The sequence below is a fragment of the Megalops cyprinoides genome, chromosome 15 (genome assembly GCF_013368585.1).
Source record: "Megalops cyprinoides isolate fMegCyp1 chromosome 15, fMegCyp1.pri, whole genome shotgun sequence".
Taxonomy (NCBI): Eukaryota; Metazoa; Chordata; class Actinopteri; order Elopiformes; family Megalopidae; genus Megalops; species Megalops cyprinoides.
The window spans coordinates 33773146-33791424 of NC_050597.1; the positions used below are offsets into that span (position 1 = coordinate 33773146).

The window sequence follows — 18279 nt, forward strand, 5'->3', positions numbered from 1 at the left end:
GGAGGAACTCATAATCATGTCGAGTGGGATTACATAGTATGGTCTGTATGTGAAGTGGGCAGGGAGGGCAGACTGTCAAATAAAGCATTGAACGAATGGATCTCGATGGGAGGGGTTTTTCTGTCAGCAGGGGTAGGTGGTATGGTATAGTACCTACGAACATCTTTACTGAGCTAACTAGAACTGTGTTTCAGCATTGGGTGCGACATGATGATGAGGAGTATGTGACTGAATGGGACTCATTTGATTGCAGTGACTTGTCTCTGGAACCGCACAGGAACGTTCGTTTACTCGTCAGAAACATAGGTGGGAGACACAATGCTGCTGAATAAACTTTTGGACCTCGTCAAGCGTCAGCAGGCTACCAACTATTCAGGTAAGTGTGAATAAAGTGAAAGTCCCTCAGACTCAGCAATTTGTGCCCCTTGTTTGTTAGCGTACTGCCTATGTGGGAAATCAGTGAGTATTGTATGTTGTTGCTACAGCCACTTAGGTTCTGAGTGGCAGTGCTTTAGCAATGCAGGGTACATTGTTCAAAAACACACGGAAAAGGCTGTGGAAACGTAGTAAGTTTGTTAACAATGTATAATACAATGGTCTTGAGCGGAACGATGAAGCCGTCCGGGAATCAAGCAGTCTTCACCAGTCCCATGACCTCTCATGACCTAAGTACTCCGACGACCTGAATTATTTCCCAATTTATCTATAGCTTAAATTTGATGAAACTGATTATGGTGTTGGCCAAAAGTATGCTTTTAAATAATTACATTTTCTGTACCTTTTGTTCAAGTAACTTCACAGAAAAATTGGAGCACTCAAACGGACTCCAAGCTCTCCTGTATTTCTTGTACGACTTGACTCCCAATTACAGGAATGCCAGTTCTGGAACTAGAGCAACATAAGGACCATGGGGACAACAATGTAAGTATAGTGTTTTTTTCTAATGTAGAAAAAAGCAGCCATCAACTGCATTTTGCACAAACAAACAGCTTCCAATATAACGATAATGGAAATATGTAAAACATCAACGATACAAGGAATATATAGGCTAATCGCGAGAAGAGCAATATCACACAGTGCTTGCGTTAAGAATGTAAAAATCAATGCAGGGAATAATGACGCATAACACATAAATGCGTAAATATTTCATTAAAGCCTAAATGAACATTTCAGCACTTTTTGAAACTTAATGTTTCATCCTTAATAGAAATAAATTTTTTAACTAAATGTTGACTTTTCACATTTTCCTAAAAAGATACACATAATACAGTCGGCAGAACCATGTCTCGTATAGATGTGCGTTTTTTCACACAGAGGGAAAGCGCATAAATGTGTGTATCTATTCCTCCATCGCGTCCGCCACATCCCTTAACATCTACATTTATATCACACTTTTCTTATACGCAGTCAGCCCTTTGACGTCCGAAAATAAAAAGCGGGAAGATGTAGCGTACAAACACTTGCCATGCAGCTATAAATGACACAGCTCCCCTGACCCTGGTTAAAATAATACCATCACATCAATTATTCCTCGCCAATCAGTTAGATTATGTTGGGTGCAGCCAGCATTTAGTCTCACAGACCGATATTTTAACGTCACTACGATCTGTAAAACTGAAGCAGTCATTCTCAAACGTTTACATTAATAAAATGCATTCAGCATACACCTAAAGTGGCTGAAATATAACAAGTGTGGGGGCGGCTGTGGGGTGATGTCGGGAGCTGTAGCAGGGGTGTCGGAATGAAGGAGAACGGTATCATAATTATGACAATTAGGGTCTTTCTGATGGAAAATCAGAAATGGTTATGTGTATCTCGAAAGTAACCGAAATGAGTGTAATGTTATATGCCACAAATTAGCTTTTTTTAAAATAATAAGGTAAGGGTCTGTTGTTGGACCCTGTAAATGGGAGTTTTGATTTTGGGATTCACCTTAAATCTTGTTTTTCTAATGCTGTATAAACTAGCCTATAGTCGTATAAAAAGTTACAGGAAACCTTTTCAATGACTGGGCACTGTCCTGGAAAGAGTTAATTCCAGGTATAGCCCAAGTAATAACCTTTGACTTGGAGATGTAGTACATTCTTGTTGACATGCTCATGCAGTGCATTCAACAAAGTAGCATTAGCTGGTGTCCTCATCTCAGTACTTTATATGCCAGATACTGCTATTGTTGGCTACCGAATATTGTGATATATATATATAAATATATATATGTAATTCATTTGTTACACCATTTGGGCCTGCTAATTTGTGTACAATATTAAGCAGAATATTGTGTTGTAGAACAGAAAATGTACAGATTTCCACTGTGTATTCTTTTCCATATTTAAAACTTTTTCTGGTGAATGATATGTCTTCATCACTTATGGGCTAAATTCCTGCCTTTAAAAAATATTACTGATTAGGAAGCAGCAACCCAGCAGAACTAGCCATCAGTCATTCTCACCTTGTGGCACAAGGCTTTGAGCACTTTTAATGAACAATTAACTAGAGTTCACATTCAAACTTCAAAAGGCAGTTTAGGAGTTCGACTGAATTCTTTGATGTAATGAATAAACACTCTGAGAGAATGTAGTTGACAAAAGATTCCACGGAGTGTAAATTGGCTCTGATGTGTTAAAAATTGATGTGAGTGTGTGTAAATGGGGCAACCCACTGTCTCTATTTGTATAGGCCTTGCCTAAACTGCCAGTCCCACCACTGCAGCAGACCCTGGACATGTACCTGAGGTGTATGGAGCACCTGGTCCCAAAGGAAGGGTACAGGAGGACCAAAGCTCTCGTGGAGAAGTTTGGAGCACCGGGTGGGCTCGGGGAGTTTCTGCAGAGCAAGCTTCTGGAAAGGCAAGCCCAAACCGACAACTGGGTAGGTTCTAAGCATGGTAACTTCAGCAAGCCATCTGCCATCTATGGATTTAACATCAGAGAGAATCTCTGTTTTAACTGTGTCTGCTCCAGCTCCTTTCCATTCCAGTGTACTCTCACACAGTTCTAGTCTATCTAGATTTAGATCTAGTTATAGAGACATTAATATGTATTATCTTGCCATGGTGATAATGACAGAGTGTTTACTGTCAGTCTGTGCAGATACATATTCATAAAGCTTTAAGTTATATTGAAAAATTGAAACATATTGGTGATGGAAAAGGTATGCTCAAGTTACTATACACTGTAATGTACACTTATTCTAGATCAGAGGGACTCATAATTAACCTGTATTTTCATTATGCATAATGAATTACCCTAATCAAGTTAATATCCTCCCACCTGATATGCAAGATTACTGAGCATTGTAATGAATTTAAATGATTTGCAGCCATCACTGTGAGGCTACTATTCAGCCTAATGTACATCTATAACACCATTTATTACACAAATCCTGAACACAATGCATGAAGACCATTTATAAAGGGGGAAATGAATGAGTATTACAATAGGCAATCACTTCCATTATAGAATTAGTTTTGACATGGTGAGTTTCAATCCACAATCTGGTCCAATCCACGATGGATCAAACACTGCATGTCAAACACACACACACACACACACATATATATATATATATATATATATATATATATATATATATATATATACATCAGTACATAAATTTCAGCGAAAATGAACAGTGAGCGCTTCAGCATTGCAGATTTCTGGTAGATGCTTTGTAGGTGTTGTAGGAAACATCGATCACCTGAAACTGTTCACAGAACAACAAAAAAATTCAAATTGGCTAGTTTATTTTCTAAACAAAACAATGGCTTTTTGGCATGTATTTGTGCTGTAGTAAATGTGTACAGCAGAACATACATTTATAAAATTGCTGTGAAATTATAATAACAATTGCACTTGCAATTATACTGCAAATGCTTCTAGCTCTTTAAACAGCATGAACGTACGCATGATGGTATTTATCGTCTTCAATGGTATAACAAACTATGTTGATATAATAATAAATTAAACACTGAAATGACACAAGACATGAATCAAGCATTTCATTTGTTTATTAGGTATATGACTACTGGCTTGAGGATATGTACTTGAATAACAGGCTAGCCCTGCCTGTTAACTCCAGTCCTGTCCTGGTGTTCCCTAAACAGACCTTTGGCACCTCCAATGATGTGCTCAGGTACTGATGCATGGCATCATATTATGTGTTGTGTTTATGTGTATTATATATATTTAATATGCCAAGTGAGCTCTATGTTATGCACTATCGTGTAAGCAGCCTAGAGGCTGTGGTCAGCATTCCTCCCTGAATACAGGGGCAGAAGCAGGCTCACTTTCTGCAGTATGATATGTATGACTCCCTCAAAACGTGCATATCCTAGCCACCAGGTTAGATCAATCAGCTGTGCTGGTCAGCTCCTGTACCTGTACTGTATGCTCCTGAGCTTTTCTGAGGCTTCATTGTCGGTTATGTTTTTTCTTGGGTTGTACCTCCATTTGGTTCAACATTCAGCTAAATCGTGGCAACAACGACATGTGGTTCATCATTGCAGTGAAAATGCAGTGAATGATCATAGAGAGAACTGATGGTGTTTGAAGCACTGGGCTAACTGGCTTCACTGTACTTCATTATGAATGGCAGGGTCAGGGGGCAGGGCCGTGGGAAGTAGGGAAAAGGCAGACATCACAGCACTCTCTGCCAGATGCACAGAATAAAACGTATTAAAACATTTAAAAGAATTCTCCTGTTGTTATTTATAGGTATCTAAGAATTTAATGCTTGAGGAAGTTTTGAGAAATAGTTATCAATACTGAATAATTATTAATTATTAAAATAACGCCAAGCATCATGGTCAACGGACGTCACGTAGCCTAGTCATCTAGTGGCTAGTAGTATTGCATCATTCAAGGTAGCTAGATATCACAATGGCACAGAAACTGGCAAAGATAATTTTGCTGCAAAAAATGTATTTGGCTATGTTGTTGTGTGCTGTGCAAATTGGGCTTTTCGACTGGTTACAATATTGCGCGCAGTGGCAGTTGGGGGGTCCCCCCTACACATACCTGCCAACATTTAGGTTTCAAAACGGGAGGTTTTTTAGGGGGGAGGGGTGGATAGTAAATAAATAAGTAAATAAATAATGCAGAAATTTGCTGTGATTTCAAAACCAGATTACTCGACAGCGCTTTGTCGCACAGAGAAACAACTAGTATCATCGGAAAGGGTGAGTTCTGCTTATTTTGATATGCGGTATGTTGTGAAGCGATAGGGGCTTCGTGACTTATTCAACCGAGAAGGAGGAGTGTGAAAATGGAAGAAGAAATTAGTAAAGATATTACTTCGCAGAAGTTTGACCTGTCTTCATAACGTGATTACTTCGGTATGTACAAATATGTGACTAGCATCATTACAAAGCTCCGGCTCCGCTCTTTCTTGTGATATATGTTCCATATATATGCAATGACGAGTTCATGAGTAATTCAAACAAGAGTAATGGGTGTGGAGATGGACACAGAGCTGTATGCAGATTGTAACTATGATTAAATTTGATGTAAATTCTAAATTATTTTTCTCACCAATACTTCGTTGCATACACAAGCAACTAGCATCGTTAGCAATGAATACTTCGTGATCAGTTCAACCGAGAAGAAGGGATGTGTCTGTCGGGCTATAAGGGTTAAATAATGTAATGTAATGTAATGTATTTGTGCTGTTAAAATATTGTGGTATGTGGATATGTTCTTGCCCGCTGTGTGCAACAGCCTTTTGGACCTGTTCAACTATGTCTTGGCTATCTGTATGTTCTTGGCTGCTGTGTGCAACGGGGTCTGGTAGTTGCAAGACTGGCACACGTTTGATTCATATTATAGTAGCGTAGGTTATATTAGAATGTGACGTTTTGAATGAAATTTTCTCCAAAAAAACTTTCACTCAAACTCGTTAAAATTGTGCATGTAGCCTATATCCTATTCATCGCGAATGCTAATCTTAACCACCCTGGCTGGACACGCAAAAAATGCACCTCCCACTACAGCACCCCCAAAGCCTCTTCCCATGGCCCTGGTCAGATGGCTGTTCTGCTAAAAGCAATCCGTTCACCAAGCATAGGACAAGTGAGTAATGACAGGAAAGAACTCGGGAGGGTTCTGTGCTGAGCTAATTCTACTGGATCATAAATATGTTTGGCCAATTTCTAAGTACTGTCTGAATACATCCAGATCGCTACTAAATATACTGACATGCTATTTGTTTAAAAGCCATGGGCCCAGAGAAATTGCTTGATGACCATTTAGAGATTCTTTATTCTTTATTGATCTGGCTATTAGTATCACAGTCGAATTAAAACAAACTCAAGGCTGTTCATCTGCATTTTGGTTTTCTGTAATTAAACACAGCCTCACAGAGCAAACTTCAGCGTGTATCCCTGTAATGTGCCCACAGTCAAATTACAGATCAGACCCTGAAAGGTAGTGAGAGAGTGCCTGACTGATAGCGCATGCACTCACCACATGCTTACTGTGCAGCATTTGTGGTTCACCACCCACAGTTCATCTCTCCACAGTGGAGCCCCCTGATGTTGGCAATTCTCATTTCAACAAACTCTTGTGAACAGTGCATATATGCACAAAAGGGACATCTGCAATATATACTGAATATCAAAGGAAATGCATTACTCTCTTTATGTATGGACATCTGTTGGCAATATGTCTTTTTTTGGATGTTGATTGTTCATGAAGTGATACAGTAACTTTGATCTGTTGTATAAGCACTTGCATGTCACTCCATTGGTCAGAGAAGTAATTGGGCACAGGTGAGGAGGTACTGTAAATGGTTTCATTGAGTGTTTCTGGCCAGTAAGTTCCAGGTCTGTGTTTTAAAGCCAAATCCATGTTGTATTATACAGGTCTGTATTTCAATGGTCAGTTCTGTGTTTTAACAGCCAGGTCCATGTGTCAGTAAAGGCTGTGATGTAACAGTCACACCTGCGGTTGAGCCATGTGGTCTGTGCTTTAACAGTCATGTCTATGTTTTAACAGTCACATCTGTGGTTTAGCTGTGTGGTCTGTGTTTTAACAGTCAGGTCTGTGGCTTAGCAGTTAGGTCTGTGTTTTAACAGTCACATCTGTGGTTTAGTAGCCAGGTCTGTGTTTTAACAGTTCTAATTTCTTTTCATTATGTTTTTTCATTCGCTGTGTGTTACTTTCATTCCCTCAGGTTTGCTGCCCAGCTGATATCAGGAATATTGGAATACAAGGCTCTTCTTGATGAGTAAGTTTCCTAACACAGGATTATAGGATTAAAACCTGGCTAAACTGTGAATTAGGTTGTACTTCAGCAGGGATCAATCTGAGAAATGGTTATTGTAATATGAGCTCTCTCAATGTGAAGAATTCCACACTTAATTTGGTCCATCGATGGTTTATTCTTCCATTAGAACAAGGGATCTCATTGAGACAGCTCTGATAAAGTACCAGACTTTTCTATAAAGCATGAATGCAAAATGGGTATTTTGACAAAGAATAAACATTTTGGAAGGAATGAAGTAGCATGCAGGGGAACTGTCCTGATCATATATGAGAAAAGCAGTAGGAGAGTAAATGGGATGTGAGATGTTGGGACATGGAGGTTTGTATTGAGCTGTGTTTCCACTGCCGCAGACAGGCTCTCCCAGTGGACTGCACCCAGGGCCAGCTGGCTGGTACACCACTGTGTATGCAGCAGTACTACAGGCTGTTCTGCTCTTGCCGGCTGCCTGGCCTGGAGAGGGATGTCCTGATTGTCCAGCAGAGCATCCTGCCACAGACACAGCACCTCATTGTGGCCTGCAAAAACCAGGTCAGACAAGTGCATATGAATGCTCACAGACAAGGGCTTTCATTCACATTCTGAGAGTTACTCAGTGGCACTGTGCTTAGAGCACTGCAGTGGTGGCTGTGGGTTTGAGTCTTAGTTGGGGAATTGCTGTTGCACTTACTCCATGGTATGTCAATACAGTCAGGTGTGTGAATACTTTTCTCATACTCATGAATATGTAAATGCTGTTGTCCTACTCATTACTCAATATGTAAAGATGTCTGTCATATTCATAAATATGTAATATTAGAATAGCTATGTGCATGTAGACATGGTCAATATGCATCCTGTGACCTGCCTTCATGAGAGACAGTGGGCAGTGGAGTGCTGTAATGCTAGGGCTTAAGTCATGATTTCTTACTCTTAAGTCATGCTTTTTGTCAAGGGTGTAGATATGCCAGGGGTCAGGATTGTAAGAGGAAGAGGGTCTTCGGGCCATCTAAAAGAGTGCTCTGCCTCAGGGTTTGTGAGAGCATTGGTTGGGACACACCAGTGGGATTGGTTTTACATATTAGCCAGAAGATGGGTTTCATCTTCAAGGCTTACAGCAGTTTAGTAAAACACAAAAACTTACCGATAGTGGACGTCAACTTAGAGACTATCAGATGCTGGAATGTGTTTCACTGTAGCTAGAGATAGTACAGACATTACATTTCAATTTAGGACAGGCATTCCATGTGACTGTAGTATAGACATTCCATTTCAGTGTAATATAGACATTCCTTTTCACTATAGTACAGTTTCCTCTGAATTGGTGCTGCTGTTTGCTTCTATCTCTCCAGTTCTTTGTGCTGGATGTGGTGGTTAACAGCCAGAGACTCAGCGAGACAGAGCTCCTCACGCAGCTGGAGAAGATTGTTAAAAGGGTGGAGAGCGAGGAGGAGCGGCTACCTCCCATTGGCCTGGTCACCTCGGACAGCAGGGCAGAGTGGGCTTGGGTGCGCACCATGCTCATTAAAGGTCAGATTGATTACGGCTTTGGGAATAAAGGGACTAAAAGAGTACATTTATCCTTTCAAGGTTCGATTCAAAATATGTTTTAATAAATGCGTGGACTTGTGATTTAGTTAAAGCATATTCATATGCTCATATGTTATTTGTGTAGTGTAAAGCAGTGTAAAACTGCTTCAAGGACAAGGCCTGCATATCTGCACTATACCACAATCATACACTCTAACACTGTGAATATAGGAACTTTGACACAGTGGTATGTTTAACCTGCAATGATGCAATGACAACTACAGTGCTACAACTATAACTAATGAGTACAGTGCATCTTTATTATTACAGTATAATATGGCATATAGCATAGATGCATAGATAGGGCGGCAGTGTAGCATAGTGGTTAAGGAGCAGGACTTGTAACCGAAAAGCTGCCGGTTCGATCCCCGCTGGGACACTGCTGCTGTACCCTTGGGCAAGGTACTTAACCCACAGTTGCCTCAGTAAATATCCAGCTGTATAAATGGATAACATTGTAAAGAACCTATGTAAGTCGCTTTGGATAAAAGCGTCTGCCAAATGAATAAATGTAAATGCCTCAGAATGAATCCTTTAATACTATCAAAACATAAGAACATAGAACATAAGAACATATGATGACGAGAACAGGCCATTCGGCCCAACTAAGCTCGCCATTTCTTAATTAAAGAGTATCCAAAACTACATCAAGTCTAGACTTGAACACAGCAAGGGTCTCTGCCTCAACTACATGACCTGGCAACCTATTCCATGTATTGATAACTCTTTGTGTAAAATAATATTTCCTTATATCAGTGCGGAACTTACTCTTAACTAGTTTCCATTTATGTCCTCTTGTTTTACAGACTGAACTCACCCTAAAGAATCTATTATAGTTAACCTTATTGATTCCTTTTATAAATTTAAACCCCTCAATTAAATCACCCCTAAGCCTCCTCTCGCATAGTCTAAATAGGTTAAGTAACTTGAGTCTTTCCTCATAGCTTTTATATTTCATGCCAGGAACTAATTTAGTTGCCCTTCTTTGAACAATTTAGTTGCCCTTCTTTGAAAAGTAGCACTATGGTTTACTCTCACAGTTAACAAGCGCAGAAACCTCTGAAACTGTCATTATACGAATGTCTTTGTCTTAGATGCCACCAACAGACACTCCCTGGAGGTGATGGAGAGGAGCCTGTGTGTGGTGTGCCTGGATGAGCCCTGTGGGGTGGAGCTCACAGAGACGGGCCGAGCCATGCAAATGCTCCATGGCGGTGGCTGCTGTGCCAACGGGGGGAACCGCTGGTACGACAAGCCCATGCAGGTATCATTAGCATGGCATCATTGAGTGTCACAGGGCATCCCAGCTCTGAACTGTAACACAGCAGGTCCTTCTGTGTTTTACCTGTAACATTCTGAGCTGGGCTGAACTTTACCCCCTATTGTCCCAAAGTGGAATTTGGCTTATTGCTTGAGGGTTGGTGGGTCAGGGAGGGAGAGGGGATGCCCTAAAGTAATGTAACCTTGTTTAGAGATAGTACTATAATAGGGGTCGACCGATTATCGGCCTGGCTGATTATCAGATCCAATATTCAGCATTTTTACGATTATCAGAATCATTTTTTTAAAAATCCAATTGCCAATAAAACAAATTCATTTAAAAATGCGCTACTTTGGATCTGATGCAGCCGCCCACCACTGATTGGTTACACGTCACGAGTAATAGCCTATCAACACTGAGGGCTACTGTGCCACAAATGGGCACAGAGGAATGTATTTGCATACTGGAGCAGCTCCAGTGAGTGAACGAAGCTGTGTAAGGCAAGCAGGTAAGGCAGCAGATATTGCCTAAGTTGCAATAAACATCACAATCCTCTACACTGAAGTTACAAATCTATTTCTATGATGACAAGCATGCCTAGTTACACTGAAAATGCCTGAATAATGCACTTTGTTGCAGTGATATACAGTTAACTATAACGAGATAATAGAGTTTATTTATGTAGCAATAGCTATATCTTTGAGTAACGTTGGTGCCAGTGCAAGTGGAACTTATTTTAGCTATCATATAGCGAACATAACATTACTCGCTCGTATGAGTTGGTGTTTTTACATGTTATAGGTAGCCGATGATGATAATAACATAAGCTAATGTTGGGTCTCATAGAGCGAACTTGAATGCAATAGTGAACGCCAACAAGTTCATTTGTTGATCCGTAATTTAGCCAGCTGACTAGCAAAAAAATTGATAGGTTATAACGTTATTTCTTGCATGTCACTTACCAGGGCCGGTCATACTCTCAGTCTCAACCCACGACTACTAGTAATGTTACTGAAGTGTGTCCTGAAGCTGTCTCTGACACTGTTTCTTGTAGAGAGGTGCAGGATATTGTTGTTAGAGACTTTAGACATAATGGAACTGCATCTAAGGCCTGATTGAGACTCAACTGAGACTCAAATTTCAGTACAAATTTAAGTTTTACTAGTTTTATTTATTTTTTACTTTATTCACTTTATAAAACTTCGGGGAGCTGTTTTTTTATTTATTTATTTATTGGGGATAAACACTCCCCAATGTACTGTTATTGTAGAGTAAGCCTGTGTACTGAATCCAGTCTGGATGTCTTTGTTTCATGTGGTGTTCTTGCTTGAAGTTTGTTATAGGGATGGATGGTGTTTGCGGCGTGGTGTGTGAACACTCTCCATTTGAAGGCATTGTTGTTGTGCAATGTGCTGAATACCTCCTCAGATACATGTAAGCAATCCTGATAAAACTGATAACTCTTTCATTGTTCAGATTATATTGCAAAACATTAGATGTCAATGAATATGGAATGTAGAAGCTAACTAGATTGTGTATATTATGACTGTTCTCTGCATCCTGTAATTCTTAGAGGGAGCACTTAAGTATTTAAAGCAGTGTTTCTTAATCCTACTCCTGGAGGCCCACTGTCCTGCATATCTTCTATCTATCCTTGTTCCAAACACACCTGATTAGTGTGATTAACATGCTTTTGATTAAATCAAGTGTGCTGAGCTAATCAAAAGTGCCACTGATGAGTTCAGTCAGGTAGGTAAAGCAGGGAAAGACAGGAAATGTGCGGAGCATGGGGCCCCCAGGAGCAGGATTGAGAATCAGTGATTTACAGGGTGTGCTGAGGTTTTTAGAGGTAGCACTAAAGTATTTAAAGGCAGCTTTCATGTATTCACAGGTAGCATTGAAGTATTTAGAGGCATCGTTGAAGTATTTAGAGGCAGCATTGAGGGATTCAGAGGCAGATTGCAAACTGTGATCATGGCTCCCACAGGAAAAGAAGTCCCTCTAAGCCTGTGAGTGCTGCCAGTGTCGGAGAGCTTCCTACCCCATGGAGGCTCCACTGGAAGTGTTCCCCAGAAATCCAGGGGGCCCTGGCTTCCTGTGCAGAAAGGCTTCAAAGGCAACACCCCCCCCCCCCCTCCATATTTCACTGACCGAAACAAAAGGCGCAAACCAGCAGACCCAAATCTTCTCATCTTTCCCTTTACTGAGCTTCGGATTACTGTAGCCATTTTCTTATATTCTCTATGAAATTAGTAATTATAAATGTAGCCATATGGAAAAAAAAACATCTTGTGAATCTATCTCATGCATCTTTTTGTATAAATATTTTCATGAATCTTTAACCTACAAGCAGCCCACTTTAGTTAAAATGCCCCACCAAACAGCCATTCAAACTCACCCTGCTACTTAAACAACCAAATATTCAACTACTAAGGCCAGAATTACATTAATACAGAATAGCCTTCCCATGTGTTACAATGTCACCTTAAAACTGTATCTCATGGATTTTGTTATAAACCAGAAATGTGTATGCCTTTTGACAGATTTTATCACATCACTAAATCTTATTTCAGGCTTGTCAGAAACCTGGACATGAATGTGTTCAAGTTCAGAGTTTACGGCAAGGAGTTCATCAAAAAGCAGAAAATGAGTCCTGATGCATACATACAAGTCACTCTTCAGCTGGCTTATTACAGGTGAGGAGCTGAAGGACTGGAATATACATTTTTACTGAAAAGCTCTCAGCATTTATTAGAGGACAGCTACTACTTAGAAGACAGTCCCTCTGTTGGTGTGGAAAGACTAAGCAAAAAATGAAGGTATGACAGTTTGGACACAGTCTGCATCTGCAGCATGGAATGATGTGGTGTATCAATGAGTGAACTGAAAACTGTTTTTTTTCATCAACTGTGTTGAATTCTCAAAGCCTACAATACAGACTACTTAAGTGTACGTAGGTTCTTATCATTGTTGTTGACTGTCATTAATCTCATAGAACTCTCATGTTTTGTGTTACATTAGGACATCAAATTTTTCTGTCTCTATATTCAGATGTCATGGACAGCTGGTGTCTACCTACGAAAGTGCCTCCATTCGACGTTTTCGAGAGGGGCGAGTGGACAACGTTCGCTCTGCCACTGCTGAGGCCCTGGCCTTTGTGAAAGCAATGACAGACAGGAAGTCATCTGTCTCCGTACGTGGTTTTTCTAAATGGCTGTGTGTATCCTCATCACTCACCGTACTGTTTCTAAGGCTGGGAAATGGAACAGTGTGGTCATCAGTTGTCCTCTAAGATTGATCTTGATTCTCAATGTGAAGTTAAAATCATGCCAGCCGGTGATTGGTTAAGACACATAGCCAACAGAAGATGGACCAGGACAATGGCTGATCATTTCACCTGTTGATTTGGGTAAAGTCAAATGTGAAAAAAATAAACACAGTGTGTCAAAAGACAAAGGCAGACAAAAAGGTTTAGTGCAGAGGCATTCAAGACACACAAAAAATGTGTTCAGAGCTCCCTCACAACCGGCTGTGTCTTTATAACAGGCCTAAGGAAGGCAGCTAGCACTCATCTGGGCAATCAGCCTCAGCTGTGCAGACACCTGTCTGTGAGGCTGCTGCTGCCCCAGGTCCAGCCTCTCTCTCGCACTCCTCCATGCCATGTGCCACACACTGATTTAGCACCTTCATTTACATTTACATTTGTTCATTTGGCAGATGCTTTCATCCAAACTAACTTACAAGTGAGGTACAATACAACACAAGCAAAAAATCATAGAGTCAACAAAAGCTTTGCATGACAAAGTTCCAAAGGTTGGCCAGGCAAGGTACAAACTAGCAGGTAAAGCTAATGAGTTCATTAAACCATTACATTTTTTAATTTATTTTTATTCATTTATTATTTTATGGTTTAGTAAGAGATCATTTTAGACATGAGAAGTTCCTTTAGGGGGAAGTGTTTTAGGTGCTCAGGTAAGTGGAAGAGCTGTGTCTTCAGATATTTCTTGAAGACAGAGGTGGACTCAGCAGAACAGATGAGGTGTGGAAGTTCATTCCACCATTGGGGGACAAAGTCCTGGATGGTGAATGAACGCCACAATATGATGGGACCACCAGGCGCCATTTGGTGGCAGAACGTAGCGGTCAGGAGGGAGCACAGGGTTTCAACAGTGAGTTCAGGTACTTAGGTGCAGTTTTGTTGGTCACCCTGTAGGCAAGCATCAAGGCCGTAAACATGATGCGGGCAGCTAAAGGGAACCAGTGGAGTGAGACCAAGAGAGGTGTAACATCAGCCCTTTTTGGTTGGTTGAAATCCAGACGTACAGCCGTATTCTGTATCAATTGCAGAGGCTTAATAGTGCATGCAGTAGTTCAGTCTTGAGATGACCAGAGGCTGGATAAGGAGTTGTGCAGCTTATTCAGGTAGGTAGCGCCTGATTTTCCTGATGTTGTACAGTGCAAATCTGCTTGATCTGGAAGTCATAGCAATGTTGTCGGTAAATTTTAGCTGGTCGTCAATCACTACTCCCAGGGTCCTTTCAGACCTGGACGCAGTTAGTGTTGTTGAGCCTAGCTGAACGATGATGTCGTGCTGGATCGACAGGCTGGCTGGGATGACTAGGAGCTCAGTCTTGGATATGTTGAGTTGAAGGTGACGCTCCTTCATCCAGGCTGAGATATCTGAGAGACAGAGATCCGCGCTGAGACAGTGAGGTCATAGTTTGAAACGAGAGGTAGAGCTGGGTGTCATCGGCATAGCAGTGGTAGGAGAAGCCATGTGCCTGGATGATCGGACCCAGTGCGGTTGTATATAGAGAGAAGAGGAGGGGGCCAAGCACCAATCCCTGAGATACCCCAGCAGTTAGCCAGAGGAACTTAGACTCCCCACCCCTCCAGGATACCTTGAAGGATCTGTCTGCGAGGTAGGACTCGAACCAGCAAAATGCAGTGCCGGTGATGCCCAGTTCAGTGAGGGTGGACAGGGGGATCTGGTGGTTCACTGTGTCAAATGCGGCAGACAGTTCGCATGGGTGAGGATGATGGGTCTGTAGTTTTCTATTTGGGATGGGCTAAGTGTAGGTTTTTTGAGTAGTGGGGTTACCCTCGCCTGCTTAAACACGGTGGGTAAGGTGCCAGTATTAAGTGATGTGTTAATGATGTGAGTGAATGCAGGTAAGAGTGTGGGAGAGATAGCCTGTAGGAGATGGGAGGGGATTGGGTCCAGGGGGCAGGTGGTGCATCAGTTGGAGAGTAGCAGCTTAGAGACGTCAGCCTCAGAGATGTGGAGAGAATGTGGACAGTAGTGTGTTACATGTGGGTCGAGGCTGGCTGCGAATGTGTGAACTGACTGCTGATGGCATCTACCTTTCCAGTGAAAAAAGTAGTGAAGTCATCAGTAGTCAGAGAGGTGGGGGGTGGAGGTGGCAGAGGGCAGAGGAGAGCGTTGAATGTCGCAAATAGTTTGCAGGTGTCTGAGGTGCTGTTGATTTTGTGGCGGCCTTAGTAGTAGAGATGTGTGAGGAGAAAGAGGAAAGGAGACACTGATACTTAGTCAGATCAGCAGGGTCTCTGGATTTGCAACATTTCCTCTCGGCTGCCCTGAGCTTGGTCCGATGGTCGCAGAGAACCTCATAAAGCCACCGGTTGGAGGGTGTCGTGCGTGCAGGCCTGGAGGAGTGAGGGCAGATGCTGTCAAGGCAGGCGGTTAGGGTGGAGCAGAGAGTCATCTATATTTACTGAGGAGAAGTGGCTGGGAGGGGGCAGAGAGGCCGTGATCAGGGAGGAAAAGTGAGTGGGTGAGAGGAAACGGAGGTTGTGGCGAAAGGAAACAGAAGGAGGGGAGGATGATGGAGATGGAGGGAGACACAACATGAACTGAACGAAGTAGTGATCAGATATGTGTAGCGGAGTGACATGGAGGTTGTCAGTGTTATAGTTACATGTTAGTTGCTTTGTCCTCATATGTAAAACATAAACTTCTTAACAGGTGACACTTAGACTCCTTTCTCTAGGATTCTGAAAAAATGAAGAGACTGTGGGATGCAGTTAATGTCCAGACCAATTACACTTTACTTGTGAGTTTTTATTCAAATTTTCTATACAATAATAGAGAATTTATATATAGTAGAGAATAATATTCTTGAAATATTATAATTACAATACATATAAGTATTTCAATATTCTTTAGAAAATAGTAGATATTTTTGTATTCTTGTAAACCATATTAAATTTTGTAGGCAATACAGGTCAAAAGTGTTGAAACTAACTTACCCTTCTATAATAGAATGAACGTAGAACTGAACCATGTGAAAGTATGTTTTCTTGTCTTTTAAACCCCTAAACTCTAAACGTTTCCTCTTAGGCGATTACGGGAATGGCTATAGACAACCACTTGCTTGGACTTCGACGGATGGCACAGGAGCTAGGGATGGAACAGCCTGAGGTCTTCACTGACGATACCTATATAACCAGCAATCATTTCCTCCTATCCACCAGTCAGGTGAGGAATTTCTGCATCCTGCAATGTAAGTGAAAGCAATAATACTCTATTTTACAGTCAGTTATGTGGCTGTTCATTCAGTTTTACAATATTTTCCACATTAACTCACATGCCATAATTTCTGTTAATTTTAGTTATGCTGTATTGCAGTTGTAGTCATCAGTGAAATGAAGAGAATGTTCTGTGGAAGTAAGAAAAAGTCCCATCCATGCATGTTCATTTTTTAAGGAGGACAAACTGCAATTCCACCATTCTAAAGCAGCTATCACCACTACCTGCTGTGATGCAGACTGGCCCAGACTGTCCCTTTCCCTAAACAGGTCCCCACAAATGAGGACATATTCTGCTGCTATGGCCCTGTGGCCCCTGATGGCTACGGCATCTGTTACAACCCCCAGGTGGATCACATCCTCTTCTGCGTGTCCAGTTTCAGGGACAGTGAGGAGACCTGCTCGGCAGCACTTGCCAAGGCCCTGGAGGACAGCCTGCTGGATATGCAGGATCTGTGCCTGAGGAGTAGCACTGTGGCCCAGCCACCAGAGCTCAGTCTCCAGTGAAAAATGGCAGTCAGGCATAGAGAGGGAGAACAAACTCTCCCCTCACCATATCTCTATCCTTCAGAGGCACAGTGCAGGGAAATAGGATGAGCATTTTTCATGTAATGTTCTTTTTGCCATTACATACATTGAATGCGCTACAGTATTGGATGTAGGGTATTTTATCTCTCTTTTTTGCATATTAATTTTAAACAATCTTTGCACTGAATGTACTTAAATGAACTGGACAGGCACTTACGATGGTGATATCTCTGGTATGGTCTCTAATAGGATGAAAGCAAATAGCACTAACACTGGGACTGTAGATAAATGCTGTATACTGCAAATGTTATGACATTTTCTCTGCCCCCTGCATTTTGCATATATACACAACTGCAAGGGAAAATAATATTTATGACTACCAAAGTGAACAATTTTATGTATTGTATATCAGTAAAAATTATGTAAATAAAATATAATATATTATATATAATATAAAATATAATTTAATAATATACAGTAATAAATTACAGTACATTCATTCATCAGTAATTCATTATCAGTAATAATGTAATGCAATGTAATGTAATATACACTAATACATAATAGTGAAAAGTGTGCTGTTATGATGTTGTACAGTATGTAGTGTCGTGCTGTACTATGCTACATTGTCCCAAAACAAATGAATGAAAGTTTCAGTAGAAGGGTGTGTTGGTGACCCAGACCACATTAAGTTTTTTATTCTTACATAGCAGTAACATTTCATAAACTGTTGGTACCCATGTATTAACAGAATGTTTTGCAACAGTGTCAATATCAGAATTCTGTATGGAATAACACATTCCAACAGCTACACCATATAAATGTAAAGTATAATGTGAATTGAGTGCCTGTATGTATGCACTAAAGTATGAAGGTATTTTCCTTAGTTTAGAAATGTGTCTTTCTCTTGCTTATACCTAAGCATTAACAAAAACAGTGTATTACCATTCCATGATGTCCGTAGCCAAAGTTATAATAATTAATATTGCTTCTTTGCTTCATGATCTTTTGTAACAAGTATGCATTTTGTCTGATTGTACTCATTTTGGCACAGCTCTTCTTTTGTAATCAATCAGAAATTAAAAGGCTCCTCTAGCTGGAGAAGTTATATTGGA

The 18279-nt window shown here is 41.0% G+C and overlaps 1 protein-coding gene across 1 annotated transcript; it reads left to right on the top strand.

Moving 5' to 3' along the window:
* The first annotated feature begins 174 nt into the window (after positions 1-174).
* LOC118790219 (choline O-acetyltransferase-like) lies at positions 175-17534 on the top strand. The gene is made up of 15 exons (XM_036547106.1): positions 175-376; positions 872-921; positions 2677-2868; positions 4013-4131; positions 7168-7221; positions 7611-7788; positions 8589-8766; positions 9921-10090; positions 11421-11521; positions 12075-12203; positions 12661-12783; positions 13139-13280; positions 16099-16161; positions 16449-16586; positions 16907-17534. The coding sequence occupies exons 1-15, from the start codon at positions 319-321 to the stop codon at positions 17141-17143; spliced, it is 1932 nt and encodes a 643-aa protein (XP_036402999.1). The 5' UTR covers positions 175-318; the 3' UTR covers positions 17144-17534.
* Positions 17535-18279: the final 745 nt, after the last annotated feature.